We start from the raw sequence: 20,779 nt of genomic DNA, 5'->3' as shown, positions 1-20,779 counted from the left end.
TTTCTGTCTTCGACGGCGTGGAGTCACGAAATGAAATCATTCTCAGACGCACCACCCGTCTCATGACGCCGGGCGACTCAAACTTACGCAGGAAGCAACGAGAGCATCGCGAACGATCATTCCTGAATCGAGACTCAATCATTTCGATTACTCCAAGCTCTAACGAATGCAATTTCGGAATTTACACGCGATCCGGAATGCCGTCACCGCAAAGACATCAGTCATCCGCGACGGGATAGCGTGCGTCTTTGTTTGCGGAGCCGAATCCGAGGAGCTGTTCGCGATGAATGCTTAGAAAATTCCATTTCTGATCCAACGCGACTAGACCACGAAATTCTGAATGCGCTCCTCATGAGGTCTAGCCGAAGCGTATGCCCAACTGAGCCTGACTTCGGTCAGTACTTCGAATAGGTTGTAGCGTAGTCCTGAGAATTTTTCGCTTCCTTTGCAGCATCAACGAATTTTCAGCAGTCTTCTGCACCGATGGATATTTACCGAGGCTGGTTCTCTCAAAACGGACGCTGCGGATATGTCCTGAAGCCGTCGTGTTTACGTCAACCCTGGACCGTTTTCAACGCTTTCAGAAAAGAAATCGTTACTGACACGGAACCTATGTACCTGAGGATAAAACTCATTTCGGGTAATCATTTGTAGCTTCACTATCGAGTACTGTTCCCCGATGCTGACTCGTGACCCGATGAATCCTAGGCTTCACGATTATCCTTCATTCCGGGATAGAGCATTGAGTCCCTGAGGTCGAGTGAGGGAGAGCCCGAGGAAGCCTAACACCTAGCTGTTCGAGCTTAAGATGTCTAATGCCGTTTCGGGAGTCGTTCGGCGCTTGGAAAGCTAGGGAGAAAGAACTGGCACGCGTCATCCCTAATCGTTAGATTCTCGCTTCATGGTGGGAAGGCATGTTGAATCCTGCCGCCGGGGATCCTCTGAACAGATAAGGAGCTCCATCGGCAACAATGGGAATCTAAGCACTTCTTCTCCCTCAAGGTCAACAACTACCTCTGCCTAGAGGAGCATCTGTAAAAGCAAGTTCGATTGATCCCTATGTGATGCTGCAAGTTTTCGGAATCCCGAATGATTGTGCCGAGGCGCGAACCAAAACCGTCTCAAACGAGGGCCAAAATCCCATTTTCGACGAAAGTTTCGAGTTCACCATTACGGCGCCGCAATTGGCGGTTCTCCGACTGACGGTGTTGGATGACGATTTCATCGGTAAGTCGGAGAGGACACTCGAATCCCGCGCAGGATGCTACGTTCCCTCACTATCTCGGATCAATACGCGGACGTGCTCGCTCGCCTCAACGACAGCACGATTTTCGCGATGGAAAATATTCCCAGATGAGAATTTCGCAGATTTCTCCGATGCTGCTCCAGCTGCTGCATCGCCCCTCACCTGTTAATGAAATTACAGGCGATGATTTTATCGGACAAAGGTCGCTACCGGTGAGCTGTCTCCGTCCAGGCTATCGGCATGTGACGCTCCTCGCCGATTCGGGACATCCCCTTCTGAACGCAACATTGTTTGTCCACGTGACGATTAGTAGCCGATCGTCGAACGATAAGAAATTAAGGCGCAAGAGATCGTGGCAAACCAAAATGGTATCTGCTGGAAGTGGTGTAGCTGATCTCCGTCCGACTGGATTGAAACCCGTTGACGAAACCTGCAAAAACGGGGCGACCCTCCTCAGCGAATGCGCTAAATTGAAAGCCGCGCTCGATAAGTAAGTACACACTACCTGTGTATCGCGAGAGGATCGCGCCATAGAAAACCGACCGTGAACCATCGAGGGACGGAGCAGCTTACGATACGAGAGTTTTTTGAAGCAGTTTGCCGAACGCGTGAGGAAGATCTTCAAAGCATTCTCATTACAGGGCGATGATCGAACTCTGTGAGGAGTGCGGCCTGTCCACGAGCTCGAACCTTGCTCAGTGCTTGAGAGTTCTCGTTCAACGTTTAGCAGGATGTCAAGATATCTCCGCCTTCAGTATTAATACGAACGGGGCTTTCCCTGAGGTGCAAATAAGTGGCGAACCGACCGGGCCGAAATCAGCGAAATGTCTCCTGTGTTTCGAGAGGGTATTACAAGAGTGCACGTACGTTGTGCAGAACGCGTCCCAGCTCAGTGAGGGTCTCAAAGACCTCTACAAGAATATCCAATTGCATGCTACAGAGCTACCTTCCTTATGTTCGAACCAAAAGAGTAAGAAAGCGGATAAAGCCACCGAGAACTTTATCTGGAACGCGTCCTACATCGAATCACGCATAGAGTCCATCAACTCGCTGACCAATGAGTGCCAAACATACCTCAAACAGGCAAGCATTCCTCAACATTCTCTCTCCATGGAGCTATGTGGAAATTGCTCCGAGAGGTTCGACATTTTGCAATTCGATTATCTAATCGACGATTGATCGATCGCTTACAGATCACTCGTCTAAGGAAAGCTGCCGAACGCATTTTCCTCCGAGAGAAAACCCTCCTGCTAAGCGCGAATCAGAGCCACGGAGCGCAGAGCAGCGGACCCCAACGCCATCGTGCTTCATCGTCCCTATCGATTACGCCGCCCGTGCAACAGTCGAGCGCGCCTTGCACACCTCCGCCCGTCTCACCGGGTCCGGATCCGAGCCGACCTCATAGCAAGAAAGGCATTTTGAAGAAGCCTTCGTCACCGATCCAAATTTCACAACAGGATCTTGCAACAAGTCTGTGACGACTGCTGTTTGTTATGACGGCGTTCTAATTAATTTCTCGGGAGTAGTATTGTATCTGTACCACGATCTATCATCATTATTGTCCCACGGTTTCTATAGGCGAATAGTTGTTCCTTTTCTCCTTATGTACGTGACGGAAACCCCTCTGAAGTGTGTGTTACTTGATTCCTAGTCTGGTATCCCGATGAAAACTTAGATGCATTCCAAACCACGTGTTCCAACCAATACGTACCTATTTGTTCCGATGCAGCTTAGTTACGTTTCGAATTTACACACCCGCTGAGCATCCCCGGATGCATAAATTTCTGTCGGCTCTGTAGGTCGTCTCTCTTGAGTGCTTTCCGGCTGTTCTCGGAGACGCTGCTAAGAGCGCGACAAGCAAGCGTGTTCCTGTGTTCCAAGAAATTCGGGCTTTTCCTCTCATGAAGGCGCGACGATTTGCCGTTCAGTTCCGAGCGCAGGTTTTGCGCACAACGGGCTCTTAATGGACTACCGTATCGTTACACTAGAATTGTTCCAGCTCTCATCGTAGCAGAAGAAAAATGTCCGTTCCTCCAATGGGGTCTGTGATTGTTTTTTGCGGGCAGTATCTCTCTATGATGTCTCATAATGGAAAGTATACAGTGATTATTAAGAAGAATAAAGACACTATGAGAAAACTGAGAGATCAGTTTTTCTATCCAGGCAGGAATATGGTGGGCTCCTTCGCGTTGAACCCCATCCGGTTGGACTTCGAGTCACAGTCGAAGCTGTCTGTGATGGGACCTTCGTTCTTGAACAGCAGGAGCCTATGACGGTCTCAAACCTCGAAATCAGCATCGAGTCCCCGATCTTCGTCCCTGGGCAAGACTCGGCTGGCTTTTCGAGTCGAAGAGTTTCGGAACGATAAGGGACCGTTCATCGGCGAGAGCCAGCGCATCGGAAGCAAAGGGAACCTATCCCGGAGCTTGGCGGCTCACTTGAGGAGATCAATGGTGGCGATGGGTTGACAGGCACTTTGTGCGGCGAAATCTTATATCGCGAGGAAATTCCCCCGCCACGGAACCGATGCTGTCGAGCCTGTTCGGGCCGAGCACCGCCGACAGCTCGGAAGGATGAATGACGGACAAGTGAACTTTCAGTGACTCGAATCACGCAAGACTGCTTCCTCTTCCTATATTTTCGAAGAATCCGATGAACTGGGTCTGTAACGGATCTGCGACTTGCTCGATTCAAGCGTCCTAATTTCTGATCGTGATTTTTCGGGGGCACACTCTTTCGGACGATTTCGTTGTCAATGTAACATCCATCTATGAGTGCAGATCGCGAGAGTCCCCCCAGGAGACGATGGGTTTCTCTCGACTTCCCATACACCTTCGCCTGGCATGACATTCCGATACACCGAGCCGGTCAAAAGTGATACAGAGGTTTGAGTTCTCGTAGCTCATCACTTCATCACATTTAGCTGCTCGAGCTGAGGGCACTGGAACGTTTACTGATAGTTTCTCTACATCTCTGGCTCGTGGAGTTCCATTAGGGTACAACAATTTATCCTCGTGTAGCCGGGCTTCCTCTCCACGACGCGTTGCCAGAGGCTGATGATATCCGTACGCAGGGATATATGCGAAAGGGACTCCGGTCGTAGCTCATGACAATGCTCCTCGAGACCGGCAGGGTGTTTCCATTGCTTCCTCCAGACTCTCCCTAGATTCCAGATGAAAGCAGAGATTTGAACGGCGATTCATCTCCGCGACTGAGTGGAGAAGTTTGATCAGGAACAGATGGAGCAATAGTCGATCGAGCTTCCGTCTCCCCGTATTGAGGCGTCGGACTACGAGGGACTCCCGATCCCAGGTCTTAAGGTGCATATCGTCGCCAGCCGCCGGGAAATTGACAGCTTGAAACGCACATCAGAAAGGCTGACAGCTCCTTTTGGAAGGGTGGCGGATGACGCTATGTCGACAGCTCCTCGGATAGCCTTTGCTGAGGGTTCTGGGACCCCTTGAGAGACCGCTGATGCCCAGCCGTTGGCATCCCGATTTTCTTGACACGGAACCTATTCCAAGACGGAGTCTGAGACGATGATCAAAGTTTATCGAAGCAGTACTTACTTAGGAGAGAAGAAAGATGCTTCATAGTGAAACGATGAGGCTCTCTACTTTCGGATTCGATTTTTTGCCTAGGGAATTGAATTTTTATCGTCCTCTTAAGGGAAGACCAATATCTTGCGTGACTCAATGATGATATCGCGCCGCGTGAGCACTCTGGCCACCGGCTTGTACGAAGTCGATTCCCCATCCTTAAATGAAAGTCAAAGAAACTCACGTTGGAGTTCTGCGAAGTCTCAATCGATTGTGAAAGTTCTCCAAAAAGACTATCGATCGTGGGGAAGGTCGAGCCGAGTTTGTGAGTCCTGCTCAGCGAGCCGGGAGGAGGGCTTGGGCTTTCTCCAGCCTTTTTTCCGGGCGGATGACAGCGATGAGAAGACTCACCGCTAGCCGGTAGCATTCTTCACAGACCCGTGATGTATTAACGCGGGATCGATTCTTAGCCTAGTCGTCGTAAGTCTCCACTCGAATTAAAGCCGTCAGGAGCTCGTCAAGAGCGTCGCTGCTAAGCGTTTTTTCTCCTAGTATTGCGTAAGTCCCCGACATCGCCATGATTGCGGTGTTCGGCTCCCAGAAGTTCGGTCTGGATTCAACTCGCAAAAGACACGAGTTCGCGTGACTCGGTTTGCATTGAGTGAGACTTTCTATGGATGGGGCTTTCTGGAGTCGGAAAACGCGAATTTTGATCATAACAAAATGCGCCGCTCGCTTTAGAAGGACGTTTGCTACAAGCGATAAACACGTATGGATGGCTTCTTCGCTTCGATGAGGACAGATCCAATCTCTACGGTATATTATTATTATTCCTACTGAGCTTTCGCTTCCTCTTGTTTCAGAATTACGTAAATCTCTGCCAGAAACTTCACAATCGAGAGATTTTGTTCGCTTAAATGAACGAACGTTTGAGGCAGCGAGCGAGAGACGTCTCGGGAAGAATTTCATACACCCTCGCGACTAACCGTGATTTTCCCTCCTCAGCCGCTCCCGACAGTGTATGGGTCCACATCGAGTATAAATTCTTCGCTTTACGTCTCCTCCGTCATCCGGACTTCATTTGATCGAGTCAGGTGAAAACGGCGAGCCTCAACATGACTGTGAGACTGCTGGTAAGAATCGAAGCTCTCAGACTTTCATCCCCTGTTTCAGCCCGATAGAAGAAGTCAACTCATGCGGAGTCTTTCCCTGGAGCTCCCCAAGTTGTATAATGTGGGTTCGAATTAATTTGTGCATACTCTCCCCTCCAGTTGGCGATTTCTTTGATCGTCGGTGTCTGTTATGCTCAGCAGTTGGCTGCCGGTCCCTCTGCAGCTGCTCCGTCAGCCGCCGCACCTGCCATGCTAACAGCTCCACCAGACAATACTCCTATCCGAAACTCTCGGATGAAACGTTCGTTCTACGGCGGATATGGGTATTATCCTTACGGAGGGTACCTCTGGGGTGGCTACGGCTATCCCTATTACGGCTACGGAGGTCTCTACGGCGGTTTTGGTTACGGCGGTCTGTATGGAGGCTACGGAGGTTGGGGCTATGGCTGGTGGTAGGAGGCGAATCACGCACCCCTTCGTAGTGACTTGAGAATAAAGGGTTCAGTCAGGCCTTGTCAATTACACAAACTTTCCTCACCAGCAACAACTGATGTACGAGCGAGTAGACGATGAGATAGGTAATCATGATCGCGAAAAGAAATCGAGATAATCACGGATCGGTGTCCCGGCGACACTCGGCAGGCGACTCGGGAAGGTGTTCATGACCAATGATCGATGAGGGATCAGCTGATAGAAACTAGAAGCTCATGATGGAAGAGAAGAGTTTTCTCGGGTTGAGAGAAGAGGGTCCCGCGAAATTATGGACTCTGCACCCGAGGACGTTTCCGATAAGTACAGGATACGCTGGGGGCTCGTGCGCCCGACGCGAAGGAGGGCTCCGAGACGAGAGACTCTGTCCTGTGTTCCAACGAGCTCCTAGAGCTGTGTAGAGGCTAACGTTGGATCGAAGGAACGACTTCCATCCGCTCACTTCTTCGGGATCAGGCTCAGATCCCTCGGACTAGTTGAGATCCACTAATAACTGATGCGAAACGGTACTGTGAGAATCCGTTGCACGACTGCCGTCTATCGTACGGGTTCTCGCCACAACTGTCTCGCCTCGTAAGACCACAAAATCAAAAAGCTTCCGGAGCCGTCGTATGTATCGACCCGATATCGCAGGAAAATCGCATGGGCTGATGAGCCTCGGATCGTGGCTCCGAGTCGGTGTGCGGAATGATTCGGTCGCAGGGTCGAAAAAGAGTCTGTGTATTCGCACGTTGTGCGTGATCACATCGGAATCGCTTGCACTCCATGTTCGACGCCGGGAGAGAGAGAGTGAATCTTGGGTAGCTCGTGCAGTGCGTGACGCATCCCATCTCTAAAAGGGAATCAGTAAGTGGGGAAATTGGGTTGGTGAAATCACCTCGGAATTCCACCGCTACGGCTCATTGGAGCTCCCCTGGAGAATCACAGGACCAGAGGACAGAGGAGTAGATTGTGACTTTCCGGGGAAGCTCATCTGGAAGCAACTGTGAATTCCCATTGTGATAACGCTCGATCATCGAATCTACGGAGCCCCGTCCAAGATGTCCACCGACAAAGATCCGAGAAAACGACTCTCGGAATCTACAGACGAAGGCTCTGACCAACATTATTCTGTGAGTCCATCCAAGAAAGGTAAAAGTTCAGAGAAGCCGAACGCTCCTGACACCTCATCCGGAACACGGCCGAGTGTACTGGTTCTCGCGCCCGGTCCTGCCAGCCAAAGTAGATCTCGAGCCGGGAGCATGGAGCTCCGTGCAACGGTCTGCGGAGTCGGGACAGAAAAGAGCGAGGCAGAGCGATCAGGCGAAGCAGTTGTGGAGGATTTGGGAGCGGTTGAGGAGGTCGGAGCGGTGGTCGAAGTCGGAGCGTTGGAAAGAGTCGGAGCGCTAGAAGGACTCGAAGTGGCTGGGGAGGCCAGAGCGTTGGGAGAGGTCTTAGCGACGAGTGGAGAGCAAACACAGGCGGGAAGCGTTCGAGAGGTTCAGAATTTGGAACGAATGTTGGCGATCGGACGAATCGTGGAAATGACAAGATTCATGGAAATGAGAGAACCGGCAGGAATGTTTGTAGGGTTCAGAGGAGCAGAGGAAGATCTCGGTTTACGATTTCTTGAGGACGATATCGAAGAAGTGTCCGATCTGAGCTCCCTCGCGCCAACGCGGGCGCTCGGCTCCTCGAGTACCTCCTCGAGCTTCAAATCGACTGACCCTGAAGAAATGGACGTCGAGCCGTCCCGACCGGCTCCCATTATCGACCCTCACGCAAAAGCAGCCCAGGACGTCATCATCCTACAGCATGAAGGAGTGGTTACTAGAGTCACTTTCCGCAGAAATTCGAGTTCGAGCTCGAGTTCGGGAGGCTCGAAGCGACGCCGCCCATCAGTTTCGAAACTCATCCCGCCTCCGTGTGAGCCCGGTCCGTCTTCGGAAGAGAAGAAAACTCCAGCCGCCGAGAAGGGGACATTCAGACTTGAATTCGGCGGATTTGCCCAAACGATTCCCATGAAGGATCCTCCCCCGGGTTCATTTTTCGACACGAGGCCTGTGCCTCACAAATTCCAAGATGAACTGGCTCCAAAGAACCCTTACCACTGGGGTAAGGTACTCTCGAATGCTTACAATCTGGGGCGGCACGAGGAGAAGAATCCAACGCCGGACGTGTGGATGGAGTCGGCTCGCAGCATCGAAGCTCGAGGCTTGCTGGAGGACGATGGGGCCACTCGAGCCCACCTATTTGTGGAGGCGGCGACACTTTTCCTCGCAGCAGGTAGGTTCTCGAATCGCGCCTTGACTATGGGAGACTATCTCTCCAACTTCCAATCATGACGACTCTGGAGAGAAGCATCCGCTCACCGATTCTTTCCGGTCCGATAGCCGATCATTACGAACGTGTCGGGGGAATCGAAGATCGAGTCATCGGGATCACTCAGCATGTTAAACGGCTGATGAACGATATGAGGTCGTTGCTGCGGCTGGATAAGTCGAACATCGGAGAGGCAAGGCTCGCTATCCTCTGTCGAAGAATCGAAGCGTGGACCGTTGGTCGCATTTATTTCTTGGAGAGCGCGTGCCTCCCGCAGGGAGAAACGTGAGGAAGTTCCCTCGATTATTTGAATAGCCACCCTTAGTCCTGGACATTGCTTCTGTTCTTGAACTAAGCCTGCCGGTCCTTCGCAGTGAAGCCGTGCGGGCAAGCGGTGAAAGGTTGAATACTATGGCGGCACCATATAAGGATAAAGACTTGGACCAGTGCCCTCCAACAATCATGGTCCCTGCCGAGATCATCAGAGACGTGAGTGTCCATTCAGTCATACAGCGTTCAAGATACGCGCGTGCGTCTCAGCTGCTCGTCATTCTACATGCTTGGGATCTATTCCAGTTGACTCCCGACATCCGTACTTTCGACACTCTCGACCTTGCGGGTCGCATATGGTCCGATGCGGGCTTGCACATCGGTCGCTTGCACGATGATGGTCAGTCAAACTCGATCACTTAGAATTTTCGGTCGGCACTTCGAAACCATTTCATGTATTCAATAATCAATAGGGGAACATATTCCCGAGGATAATGATGTGGGATTATCTTACAGCGTTTTACCAAGCCGTGACGAGCGCGATGGGCGGATGCACCAACTTGATGTCTCCGCCGAGGAAATTCATCCGATACATTAGAGAGTTCACTTGGCGTGTGAAAGAATTATCGGGGAAGCCCCCGAGCTCCCCCGTAGGCTCTCTCGATAGCGAAGATTGATTGAGCTCAAAAGTGTATTTGAGCTCAATGTATTTCACAAATGTTGTTTGTGAATTGTGAGTGCGAGACGGAGTTATGCTCCTGGGTAGCACTGGACACATACTCTTAGATAGCCCTGAGGATATTGAGTATTCGGAAAATGACTAAATCAATCATGTATCATAATTTAAGATATGATTGAGATTCCTCTCCAGCGAAGCACATGACGATATTTCTGATTGCCGATGCCAGATTTCGCACGATCATTCGTGTGCCATGTGAGCGGCTATTCCACGCTCCTTAACGCTGGAGCCGATTCTCACTCGAATAAATTATGTCATCTTTATGTACCGAACCTCAGTCGTCTATATGAGCATGGGGACAGAGCTCCTCCTCTCCGAACCATTAGAGGGTCGTATCTATCGGGTACAAAAATTCGAGAACATCAGGGCACGCGCAACTCCGGATCATCCGTGCTTTTCGTAGTCAGACAGCCTCTTCTCTCCCTGCCACAGGGAATATTCCTCCAAGATACGATGTTGAGCCGTCCTCTGGGCGAGATTGAAATTTTCGTCGGAATTGCTTCCCGTTCAGCACTTCGATTCCTGCCATAATAACCAATAATAGTCATTCCCCTGCCATCCAGAAATCAACCGATTGCTGCAGCGCCGCGTCACCAGGAGTCGCCTGCGGCGAGGATCACTTCATCATCCGCAGTAACAATAACAATCGGGAGGAGCTGCTGCTGCGAGAAGAGAGTGTGCACCACAGACCACCAGCGATACGGAGAACATCGTCCAGCATACGCGTACTACCCCTTCGATGGGACCTACTTCTGTTCTGAGAGCGGATGCGACATCTTACCTTTGTTCGTGACAATTCGCTTGGATGATCTCTCATGGACATGGAGAAGTCATTCGAAGAGGAGCCCGCAAAATGGCGCGCCAAACGAAAAGTGCCATTCAAACAAGTTTCATTCGGACTGAAACAGCTGATCGAGAACGGAATCGCACAGCACATGAAGCAACTAGACGATGCGTTACTCGAGTTACAGGTACTCACTCTCGGAATCAAGACCTGACAATCGGGAGAACTCGGAGATCAGTTTCGGGATGTTTTCGCGAGTCCTTGTCCTTACGTCCTCTTCTAATTTCCGATGGACATATATCTATCTCGTTCAGTTTGCCTTTCAAGCACTGCGCTGCCCAATACTCCCGAACTCCCGAGGGCCAGCGATGCTTATGCTCTCGATCTGTTCAGAAGCCCGGAGCCCCGTAGATGCGTATACAAGTAGAGCACGCCGCAATCAGCACTATCGTTCTTGCAGATGAGTCACGAACCGAAGTTCGCCTCAACGTACCGAGAGCGCGTTCGTCATGCCTTATCTCTGCTCACGCAGGATCTGCGGCAGATTGAAGAGATGAAATCGAGCGTGAAAGATGAGGATCTAAGCAGGTTTGACAAAGCTGCGGAGACGAGCCGTCGCGAAATCCACGAGGCTCTGAAGAGGGCGCGAATCGGTGAGGGTCCCAGAAAAGTTTCATCTCCATAGTAAATTCTCATCAGCATGCGGAATTTCCCGCGTACGACTCCTACTGCTAGGGCAAAGAGGTGCGACTTGATGCTAAGCCGTTCGACTAATCTGCAGTGATCGACTCTGACTTCGATCGGCTCCGTTCCCATCAATCGTCCGAAGTCTCACCGAAGCCCGACGGGGATCGTACAAATTCGAATTCTGCTTACTCCGACGACACTGCTGCCACTCAAGTGAGTTCCGAATGAAAGCAAAACGACTATCTCTGATGAAGGATGAGGTTGAGATAATTCCTTCCTGGAGAAAACTCGCTCCAACTTCTCTTGCAGAACTCGATGCAGGAATTATTACTGATAAACGAATGTGAGCGGCTTCGCGAGCAGGCTCAGGATCTTGAGTCCCTCACTCAAGACATGCAAGTCCTCAAAGAGATGATGGGCGATTTGAAAGACAGCGTGGTCGAGCAAGGAGAAGCTTTGGAGGCTATAGAGCATCATGTGGAAACGGCAGCCACCAACGTGACGCGCGGCGAGCTCCTCCTAGCGCAGGTACGCTCTCGATCCGCCTCTTAAGCTCGATATTTCCTCGGAGACGCACATAGAGCATGATTTGAAATCCTCTTTCTAGGCGAGGCATCTCAAGACCGCGGCTCTGCCTATCGTGGGTCTGACAGTGGGTTTCGCGGCTGGTGGTCCGATTGGTGCTATCGCGGGAGTTCGCATTGGTTTCGCAACTTCGATGATTGGAGGAGCGCTCGGGTATGCCGGTGGGAAGGTTCTGCATAAGTTCAATAATCTCAACCCACTCGGTCCACGTTTTCGGATGCCAGCTCTACGGACCTCGGAGAATCCAGAAGTTGATGGTAACCAGCAATGAATTGATCTCCGGAGCTGGTGACTTCCAGCTCGAAAACACTCGGATGGACTTCAAGGGTTAACGACCCGATACTGTGATCCTAATTCTTGACCGATGTCGTGTACATACACATACGTTGCCGTTCATAATACAGTGTTTTATCGCGCATCAGTGCCTATTTGTACAGGTTTGGAGTTTGCCGCGCGAGCTCCGGAACGGATATTCCGATAAAATTATTTCCGGTTGTTCCGGACCTTACATTGCGATGCCAATTTGGTGTTGATAATATTATTAATGCATGTAACACAATAGAATGAGACTCTCGGACTGGTCGTAAAGCGTTCCGAGATCCGTGAGCCGATGGAAGCCTGAAGACTCCCATCAGGGAGACCTAGAGGGCGTGTTTCTTCAGAGGTTGGGAGCGTGACGCGACGTGTGCACGGAAGGAAAAATAGCTCGCCTCGGTGGACCTACAAGGGGCCGAAGAGGCATCCGAGCCCCTGAGCGACAAGTCCGAAGAGGCGTGAAGTCTGTCGATCGCATTGAGGACAGGGAAAATTTTCGCGGAGAGGATCTCCATCGGAGAGGGGGGGCGATTCGCGATCGCGACCACAGAGCCAAACTGCTTCGGTGTGGGGCAGAATGCGGTCCGGCGAAATCCGAAAAGAACGGCGAATTGCGAACGTGCAATGCCATCCGGTGGAGACGCGTTTTCAGTGATAATAGGGGAGTTCGAGACTCGAATCAAGTGAGGTCGACGACCGCATCGTCAAGGGTCCGCAAGCCGGACGGGACTCATGAGACCGCCTGATGTTGTCGAAAGATTCCGAAGAATTGAGAAATATCTTCTTCGCTTTCATCGTTTAAGACTCTGATTCGGAGTTCTGATTGTCCGCCTGACACAAAGTCACTCGACCGAGCCTCCACGAGCTGCGGGAGTGATATGGAGCTAAGGGAGGGATGAGGCTCACTAAGTAGATCAAACTAGATGAGGTTCAGAACCCAAGCATCTAGCGATCGACACAAAGCTAAACTCATCGCCTAGCATCTCCATGTGGACTGTGCTCCGCCGAAGCTCTAAATACCCGTTGCTTCCGCCAAAACCTCGCAGCCAGGGTCCGACGGGACTCCGTGGTCTCTGTCGAGCGGAGGACGATTCCGACATAATCGAAGGAGATATAGAAAGTGAGTTTGAGGTGTCTGGGATTCTCCATAGAGCATGATTGGATCACCCGTGGCTAAGCCATCGAGAAATTTGAGATATCATTCGTTCTCGGGCCACAGCAAGGATGGGAGAGAGCATTCGCAGTTTGAATGCGTTCATCCTCTTCTGCCCACTCTCTCGTCATCAATCGCGTCCCGGGACTGTGCGCGGGACAGACTTCAGAGAGCCTTGATGCGGGTATCCTGCTCGACGGGTTTCGTTGGAAGGACTCGATCACAGAAATGGCATTCCAAAGAAAAATCTTGGAGACAACGATATGAAGACGTGTAATCGGTCCAAGGCGGGGAGAGGGCCGTACGGTGTTATTCATCTTCTCTCGATTGATTTATCCTAAGCGTTGTCCCACTCGCTCTCTATATGATCCCCTACTGCGATTCTCTATTTGCCCCGAGCGTTTAGGAACCTGGAGCGTGACCTGTTCTGGGATTTGACTGCAGAACAGTATCGACAATACATCAGTTTGCGGACTTGACGGGGTATCCAATACCTGAATTGTCGGGCGGGCGGCGCAATCGTTGCCCGCCGCGTTGTCGCTGACGATTGGCTGATGCTGGAAACAAGCTTTTGCTCCTTCGGAACCGTAACGGAGTCGGTGTGGTTCCATGGTGTAATGGTTAGCACTCTGGACTTTGAATCCAGCGATCCGAGTTCAAATCTCGGTGGAACCTTATTTTTTGCCATCTTACTTCCAATGTTGTGCGAGCGGTGCGGGATTCGGGCCTGTCCGGCTCATGATCCGAGGAACTCCCGCACTGACGCGGCGGCGGGAATGATACCACTTGACCCAAGAGCCGCTGAAAACCGGAACCCTTATGGAGGAAAACATCGCAGACCTTTCCCCGCCGTTTGTGAGATATGCTCGTGAACAGGCACATGTTCTGAGTCATCTGCCCTGGGGAGTTGTCTCGATGGACTCTAGACGCGCCACCGAAAAATGGAACGTGTGATGTGGGATCAAACCTAATCGAACCGCGAGGATCCGATTGATCCGACTCGTCGCCACCAATGGCTTCGGGAATGGGGGAAAAATCAGACGAACATCGAACGCACTTCCTGCGGGAATGATCCGGATGCAACTTTCCAGTTTCAGCGCTGCACTGTAGTGCTCCGGATGGTAGTTGTGAGTCTCCATGAGCCGCATCGTGGATGGCCTGAGAGTCGGGTCGAGCTCCAGGAACATAAACTAAATGCTTAGCCCATTCAAGATCGCGAAAAAATTCGATTCGAGACAAGCGGGAATCAATCCACGCTTCGGTTCCTTGCATCGATTTATCGGTCGATGATTACGTCACAGCGATAAGTATAGCAACAGCGCTCGGTGGCAACACGAGCGTCGCCGGGCAACTCCAATAGCAGCCGGCGGGCCGCACATAGTCGAAGTCCGTTGATCCCGGCATCAATGGCTACGGTTCCCCGCTTCCGAGCATCCAACTATCGCGCTCGCATCTGGGAGAGATCGGAATCGAGCCAGCAGAAGAAATGAACAAATTGGGACATATAACGCGAGCCGGTGGACGAGGCTCGCATGATCCTCGTTCAGATAGATGGACGAGTGACGCGAACCTAAAGTAGAACCGCCGTGTTCATGGAGCCTTCGGGGGATGATCGTCTAAGTCCGCAGAGACTTCCTGCCTGTGAAACGTCTAGGACCGTCCCTCCGCTTCTCCATGTACATCCACGACGTAAACTCCCGTCAGGTAGCCGCAAGACCGAAGAGTTTGATAAAATTGACGACAGACGCAACTCTCAGTCAGTACGAGCAAGGATTGAGGTACGGATACCATGATAATTGTTAGTATTGTTTCTATCGACCTGGGAAATAATCTCAATCGATTTCTGAAGTTCGCATTCCTCTACGACAGCGCCGGCGCGGCGTCTTTGCGCTCACCATAGAGAGTACTAGCTACTCCTGATGGCGTCATCAACGGATCCTCAAGGATGAATCCTTGAGAATACGGTACCCGAAATTAAGTGATCGATTCAGGCGTCAGGTCAATTCAGTCCTGTGTTTATCGTAATAGATTGCGTTATTTGAGTCGCACCACTGAACTCAAGTTCGGCTCTAACAAACTCGGAACTCCCAATCAAGGGGGTCCGAATGCCATATTCTTGGGCATTCTTATATACACGTTAAATTAATAATTCACTGTCTTCGAAAATCACGAATCACTCTGTGGTGAACGGTGGTCGATGTCACGAATGAGAGCCTCCGCAAGTTTCTGCGTGTTCAGGCGCTCCAAACCAAGAAAATCTGCAAAGAACGAGCTGGAATTAGGTCACGCTGCGCCGCGACGGCTGTGGATCGACTCGGCGGCGAGCGATCGGATGACGGCAGCGAGCCGAGGCCGGTGATAGAGGAAAAGAGCTGACTCGATCCAACTTGCCTCTGACAAGTTCCGCTGGGGGCAGGGAGCCCCCGTGAGCGAGAACTTTCTCCCGATAGCTCAGTCCGGCTTCCCTGCTTAAGGGATCAGCTTTGAAAGCTTTCTGCCAAAATGAGGCTGCCACCGCTCTCGACATCAGGTACGAGTAATACTTCGCTCCGTAGCCAACGAGATGACCGAACCGCAGTTGCCAAGCGGTATTCTCCACGAAAGGAACGCCGTAGTGTCTGCGTTCAATAAAGAAATCTTCATTCATATCGGGACTTGAGAAGTGTTAGGGACGAAATCTCGTTCCATCTTCGGATGGGTACTCACTCATTCTGAACCTCACGCAGAATCTCTGTCGTGCTCTTCTGTCGCGGATATTGTGAGTGGTACGCATGATCGACGAAGGCGTAGAAGACCTAATCGGAGAGGGAAACATCACCGCTCGTTTTCCATCGAGGCGCAAGGGACAAATACAAATTGGGAGAACGGCAGGTCATCTTCGATTCATCGTCCCTACCTGCAGCTGAGTCTCACTCGCTTGAAAGATTACCCTGGACGCTTCCAAGTTCGATGCCAAGATCGCGGGCATCGGTTCCCCGGTTTTATAGTGCCGCGCAAACCGTGTCACTACCCGAGGGTCGGACGCGAAATACTCCATCAGAATCGACGGAACCTGGAACAGCTGCGACTTGAAAGAAGCTCAAAAGTTCATTGATCGACGAGCGCTGCCCGAGCCTTGAAGGAAACCCCTTCGGATCGCAGTATCTCTCTTTTACCTCCGCCAAATCGGTCGCGCAGCGAGTCCCGGTTACGTGCTGATACTCGGTCCGAGCCAACATCGAGTGCATGGCGTGACCCATCTCGTGAAAGAGATTGTCCATCGACGCAGGGGTGAGAAGAGGAGGTGAAGCTGGATCAGGATATTATCTCGAAATCGGGGGAAGGTGATAATTCTTCAAAGGTCAGTGTCAACTCTAGCATCAGCGTCGTTGATGAATAACGACGTACTCACCGCGAGGCAGATTCAACATGAGCACAACCTTTGGAATCTGATAGGATCCGTCAGCTTTCCGCCGGCCGCCCTGAATTGTGAAATGGCAGTCCTGATGCGGTTTCTGCGCTCTCTCGAATAGATCGCAGTAGATGATCCCGATCGGGTCGTCGGATATCCTGGTGTCTTTCACAATCATTTTTATCACGCTAGGATGCCATAACTCTCCAGGCAGGGGATCGGCAACCTTCAAGTGAAAAAGGATCTCTCCATCATAAAGCCACCTCTCCAGTTCCGCGAAACTTGGCGAACATTTTCCCCGATCCCTCCAGGTCGAGATCAGATCTAATGGGAAATGTCACGGATACCCTATTGGTACCTCAATAAAGCTCGGTGGTGGCGGCCCGGTAAGCTTTCCCTCTTCCCTCGAATCTCCCTCGCCCTGTGGCAATCGACGAGGTCCGCTGGGAACATGAACATCAGTCTCACACAGTCTACCTACCGCGTCGCACGCGGTCCCGACCCGGTCGCCAATCCACCTCGAGCTCCACTCGAAGTCCGTCTCTTTACTTTGCTTCCGATCGTGAGATTCCGGAGAAAATCGTGAATAACATGAAACTCTCCCCTCTTCTCTGCTGACTCTCACCCGAATGGTCACGCCGTAGAGACTCTGGAAAATCATATCGAGGCCCTCCATGCAAGTCGACAAGCTCAGGTACGCCATGTATTCCTGCGGGCTGAGAACGAACTTGTTGAGTTTTGCCTGAAAAAGGAGCAATCGCTTCAGTCTGCTGCACAATACGTGTGCGGTATGCATCGGAAGGGAATGCGTAATGCCGTTTTAGTACCTGGGAGGAAAAGAAAGGTATGTCCCAAGCCTCGAGGCTCTTCACATGTCTTGAACAGGTCTTCTTCATTCGGAGCATCTCTTGGTAATCTTTCTCCGCTCTCGGCCGGAGCTCTTTCGAGAGATAGCTCAAGAACGAGTGAACGTTTTCCGGCGTGTCCGCTGCAATGAGACTGAATTTGGTCAAGGCAAGTTCTCTCCGCAGAAAAGGAGTGTTGACGCCAAGTTTTGTTTCAGCGGTCGAACCAACCAATCATGTCCGGACCGTTGGATTTATGCATGATCAGGAATTGAGCGTCTCGGATAGCTCACAAACGAACCTATACTTCCTTTCAGTACGCGGTGTGCGTGCGTTTTGAAGCCGCAAAGCTGCGCCAATTCTTGCCGTGATTCCAACAGGTTGTCGAGCAGACTCATTTGTTCGTCGTCAGGCAGCAGGAAGATTTTGTAGGTCGTTTCCCGGATGGCTTCTTGAGGAGAATCGGCATTGAGACCCGTTACGGCGAAGGTACTCGTTTCATTCGGGTTGAAGCTGGAAGCGACGCCTCAGTTATCGGGTATCGTCACGGAATGACTTCCAGCGGCCAAATTTCGCAATATGGCACGGAATCGAATCACACCCGTCAAACTCACAATGGCCTGAGGTTCTGTGGCAAAACCTTGTTCGAGACAACTCGCGGTTTCTGCGAATTTTGTAGAAAGTAGCTACCCGTATATAATATGTGATCGTTGAGTGCCACAACGTCCTTCCGGGTTCTCTCGTCGAGGTGGATTCCGCACTGCTCGAAATCGAACAAGAACAGTCGACCCACGTGTTTCTCTATCGCGTTCGTCGGAACTATATCCTCGCCCTCCACCACGGATCGCAGCGCTGAATACAGCGCTACGTTCGTATTCAACCTGCGTATGAGCAAAATCGTCCTCGGTCTCTGCATTTGAATCGTCAAGTCTTTTGAGGGAATGGCTCGGTCTGAACGGAACTCACTGCTCGACGAGGCTCGAGATGGCGACCGATGCCTCGCGCGCCGCACTGCTGAATCTTGCATCGGGGTGCCCAGTCCTGACAAACTCCGCCAGGTCCGCCACACGGCACAGACAGTCCGAGAGGTCGTCGAATATCTGCACCTGTAGGAAGTAGCGAAATCGCTTCAATCCCTTGCCGTGCGCCCTCAAAATTCTACATGGGGAACCCGATCGAGTATTTCCGCGACTATCATGGAGAGGCGGAAACCCTTCAACGAACCATTTTCCGTTTACGATCAGGAGAAACAGCCTCTGCTATGAGATTCTCGGCCTCCGTGATGGCCTTGTCCCTCAGAATGATGAATCCATGAGGGCTCGCGAGCTCCGGGAGTTCGAAGAGACCCTGCAGGAGAAAACGGCGGTCAATGAAAAATTGGCTCAATGCGATCTCAGCATCTCAGAGCGCGGAGGACTCATTGTCGCTGGGAGCTTCTCCCTCAGAATTCCGATCGGAGGTCGAATAGGGACCGCGCGGTGACAGGAGCAGATCACCTGCGCGATTCGATTACCGACCCGAATTTTTCGCAGACCTTACCGTTCGCTCTTTCAAGGAAAGCCTCCAATCCGGACTGTGTTCGACGCTGTTGAACTGCGCGAAATGGGAAGTATTCAATCTCCTAATGAAGTTTCTGACTTGACCACTTCGACTGAGTGTTCGAATTGCTCCGAACATGATGTTCGCCGCTCTGACTTCGAGACGAGAACTCTCCAGAGACGATTCCTGTTCGAAAGTCCAGGGTAATTACTCCCACGCGCTGACCCACTCTGGGCGGGAGTCTTCGGTCCTCTTGTGGAATCATGCACTTGAACTATATTTTTTTTCAATCATTTTCTCCCTTCCACAAGAGAGCTCCGCGCTAGATCACGCGTTGTTGCAGAGGGCACTCACTCTCATGTGTGTGCGCGAATGACAATATTATCCGTTCGAAGCAGACGAAACCCGCGCCTCCTGATTCTCCCCGAGCCCCATGATGGGAACATGCCATGACGTTGGAATGAGCCATCGGAGCTCGCTCCTGAAAACGGGCAAATTCACCCGGACTCGACGGATTGCTTGATGAGCTCTCTTTTATTGAACCAAAATTCATGAGTCCGTACACCAGGGACCTATTTCTCATTGTAAAACTCATTCGATCATTAATCTGAGTTGTCGAATCAGTGAGAGTTCTCTGAAGTATTCGTCTAGAAAATAGTCTAATAATGCTATCAATAGTGGATGGCTAGCTCTGTTTCATCTAAGTCTCAAATATTCATGTTGCAATCCGTTGCTGGCAATACGTATCGGTTCGCCTCTCGTGTATAAGTGCTGAGCTACGGCGAGACTAGGTTCACTAACACGGGTCCCGTCGATTTTTGAAAGTCAAGCGCTCACAACGTCGATCCTTACGAAAGATAGCTCTGACTGAGTTTCGTCGAATAATAGTAATTGTTGGTCACTTTTCATCGGAAGGACAATTGGCTGAAACTTTGCTCGAACGCCTCGTCACAATCGTGATCGGTGTCTAACGGTGAAAAACGCTTATCAAACGGCACCCGAGTCTCATACCTCCATCCTCGAAGTCGGGAGCATCGGAGACATTCTTGTTCTAATGCTATACTTTTGTATAGTCGGCTCATTGCATCCGAGTGAAACTCCCGAATTTGATCGCTAGCTACGATTTTCCGCGTAAATCTTTGATAACATTGTTGCTCATCGCACCAGAGTGAACAAATAACATCAAACGCACTCTTCATATCTGCCACCGACTCCACGCAAACGTATATTGGGATGTTTGCGAGCAATCTGCCGCGACTCTGACGTTTGGAAGGGATTCTGTGCCGAGGTCCACTCAGATAGAGAGTGAGAAAAAAAGAATTCCAGTCTTCGCCCCAATGCTGTAAGAGCAGGTTCCTGCTTGAGTTTCCTGGAGAGACGCTCGCTATATTTGATTGGAGTTTTCTCGTTTGGAAGATTTCTCTCTCCCAATTCAAATCCGCGAAATCGCAGAACATCGTGCACCTCGGTTGGAAGTCGCGCTCCGGTCCAATCCTCGAGGATAAGCTCCAAAACGATGAGCTTTCCCCCGACTTCCATCCGTAGTCGTCGCTTCTTCGATCCGACTGCTGCGGTAAATGCGAGGTTCCCTATAGATTCTGAGCAGCCAGGACCTAAATGAGCTGGGATCAAACTGGGATCATCCGTAGGGAGTATAGGGCTCTCTATACTGATTGATATGTCGGCTGGTTTGATCGTCTCAATTATGAGGGCTGCTCACGGCTGCTGTGATCCACTTCCGGCAACCCTGGTGCCCATCCCATGAACCAGATCGAGGAGGATAT

General features: G+C 51.2%; 4 protein-coding genes, 1 long non-coding RNA gene and 1 other non-coding gene across 6 annotated transcripts in view; 5 read left to right on the top strand and 1 right to left on the bottom strand.

Moving 5' to 3' along the window:
• The window catches only part of LOC100901857 (inactive phospholipase C-like protein 1), a 35,155-nt gene extending 32,419 nt beyond the window's left edge, over positions 1–2,736 (top strand). The window contains 5 exon segments of the mRNA XM_018639957.2: positions 452–640; positions 1,003–1,227; positions 1,427–1,736; positions 1,888–2,329; positions 2,440–2,736. Of these exon segments, the coding sequence (XP_018495473.2) occupies positions 452–640; positions 1,003–1,227; positions 1,427–1,736; positions 1,888–2,329; positions 2,440–2,724 (1,451 nt within the window). The 3' untranslated portion in view covers positions 2,725–2,736.
• A 3,143-nt stretch (positions 2,737–5,879) lies between these two features.
• On the top strand, positions 5,880–6,390 carry LOC100900150 (shematrin-like protein 3). Its single transcript, XM_003737672.1, has 2 exons — positions 5,880–5,918; positions 6,057–6,390. The coding sequence occupies exons 1-2, from the start codon at positions 5,901–5,903 to the stop codon at positions 6,351–6,353; spliced, it is 315 nt and encodes a 104-aa protein (XP_003737720.1). The 5' UTR covers positions 5,880–5,900; the 3' UTR covers positions 6,354–6,390.
• A 2,714-nt stretch (positions 6,391–9,104) lies between these two features.
• LOC100900007 (uncharacterized) lies at positions 9,105–9,959 on the top strand. The gene is made up of 3 exons (XR_145173.1): positions 9,105–9,176; positions 9,264–9,357; positions 9,474–9,959. It is a non-coding gene; the product is annotated as an uncharacterized LOC100900007 (long non-coding RNA).
• Positions 9,960–10,344: 385 nt separating this feature from the next.
• On the top strand, positions 10,345–12,235 carry Syx17 (syntaxin 17). Its single transcript, XM_003737671.2, has 5 exons — positions 10,345–10,667; positions 10,941–11,133; positions 11,262–11,380; positions 11,477–11,695; positions 11,775–12,235. Exons 1-5 carry the CDS (start codon positions 10,512–10,514, stop codon positions 12,021–12,023), a joined length of 936 nt encoding a protein of 311 aa, XP_003737719.1. The 5' UTR covers positions 10,345–10,511; the 3' UTR covers positions 12,024–12,235.
• Positions 12,236–13,823: 1,588 nt separating this feature from the next.
• Positions 13,824–13,895, top strand: TRNAQ-UUG (transfer RNA glutamine (anticodon UUG)). Its single transcript has one exon. It is a non-coding gene; the product is annotated as a tRNA-Gln (tRNA).
• Positions 13,896–15,219: 1,324 nt separating this feature from the next.
• Positions 15,220–19,345, bottom strand: LOC100899588 (mitochondrial intermediate peptidase). Its single transcript, XM_003737669.1, has 13 exons — positions 18,996–19,345; positions 18,681–18,803; positions 18,423–18,562; positions 18,071–18,337; positions 17,758–17,969; positions 17,439–17,599; positions 17,237–17,353; positions 16,612–16,837; positions 16,376–16,509; positions 16,117–16,272; positions 15,927–16,015; positions 15,612–15,838; positions 15,220–15,478 (listed from the first exon to the last, which is right to left on the bottom strand). The coding sequence occupies exons 1-13, from the start codon at positions 19,131–19,133 to the stop codon at positions 15,387–15,389; spliced, it is 2,082 nt and encodes a 693-aa protein (XP_003737717.1). The 5' UTR covers positions 19,134–19,345; the 3' UTR covers positions 15,220–15,386.
• Between the last annotated feature and the right edge of the window lie 1,434 nt (positions 19,346–20,779).

The sequence above is a fragment of the Galendromus occidentalis genome, unplaced genomic scaffold (genome assembly GCF_000255335.2).
Source record: "Galendromus occidentalis unplaced genomic scaffold, Mocc_1.1 scf7180000075612, whole genome shotgun sequence".
Classification (NCBI taxonomy): Eukaryota; Metazoa; Arthropoda; class Arachnida; order Mesostigmata; family Phytoseiidae; genus Galendromus; species Galendromus occidentalis.
This window is presented reverse-complemented; position numbering and strand designations above follow the sequence as displayed.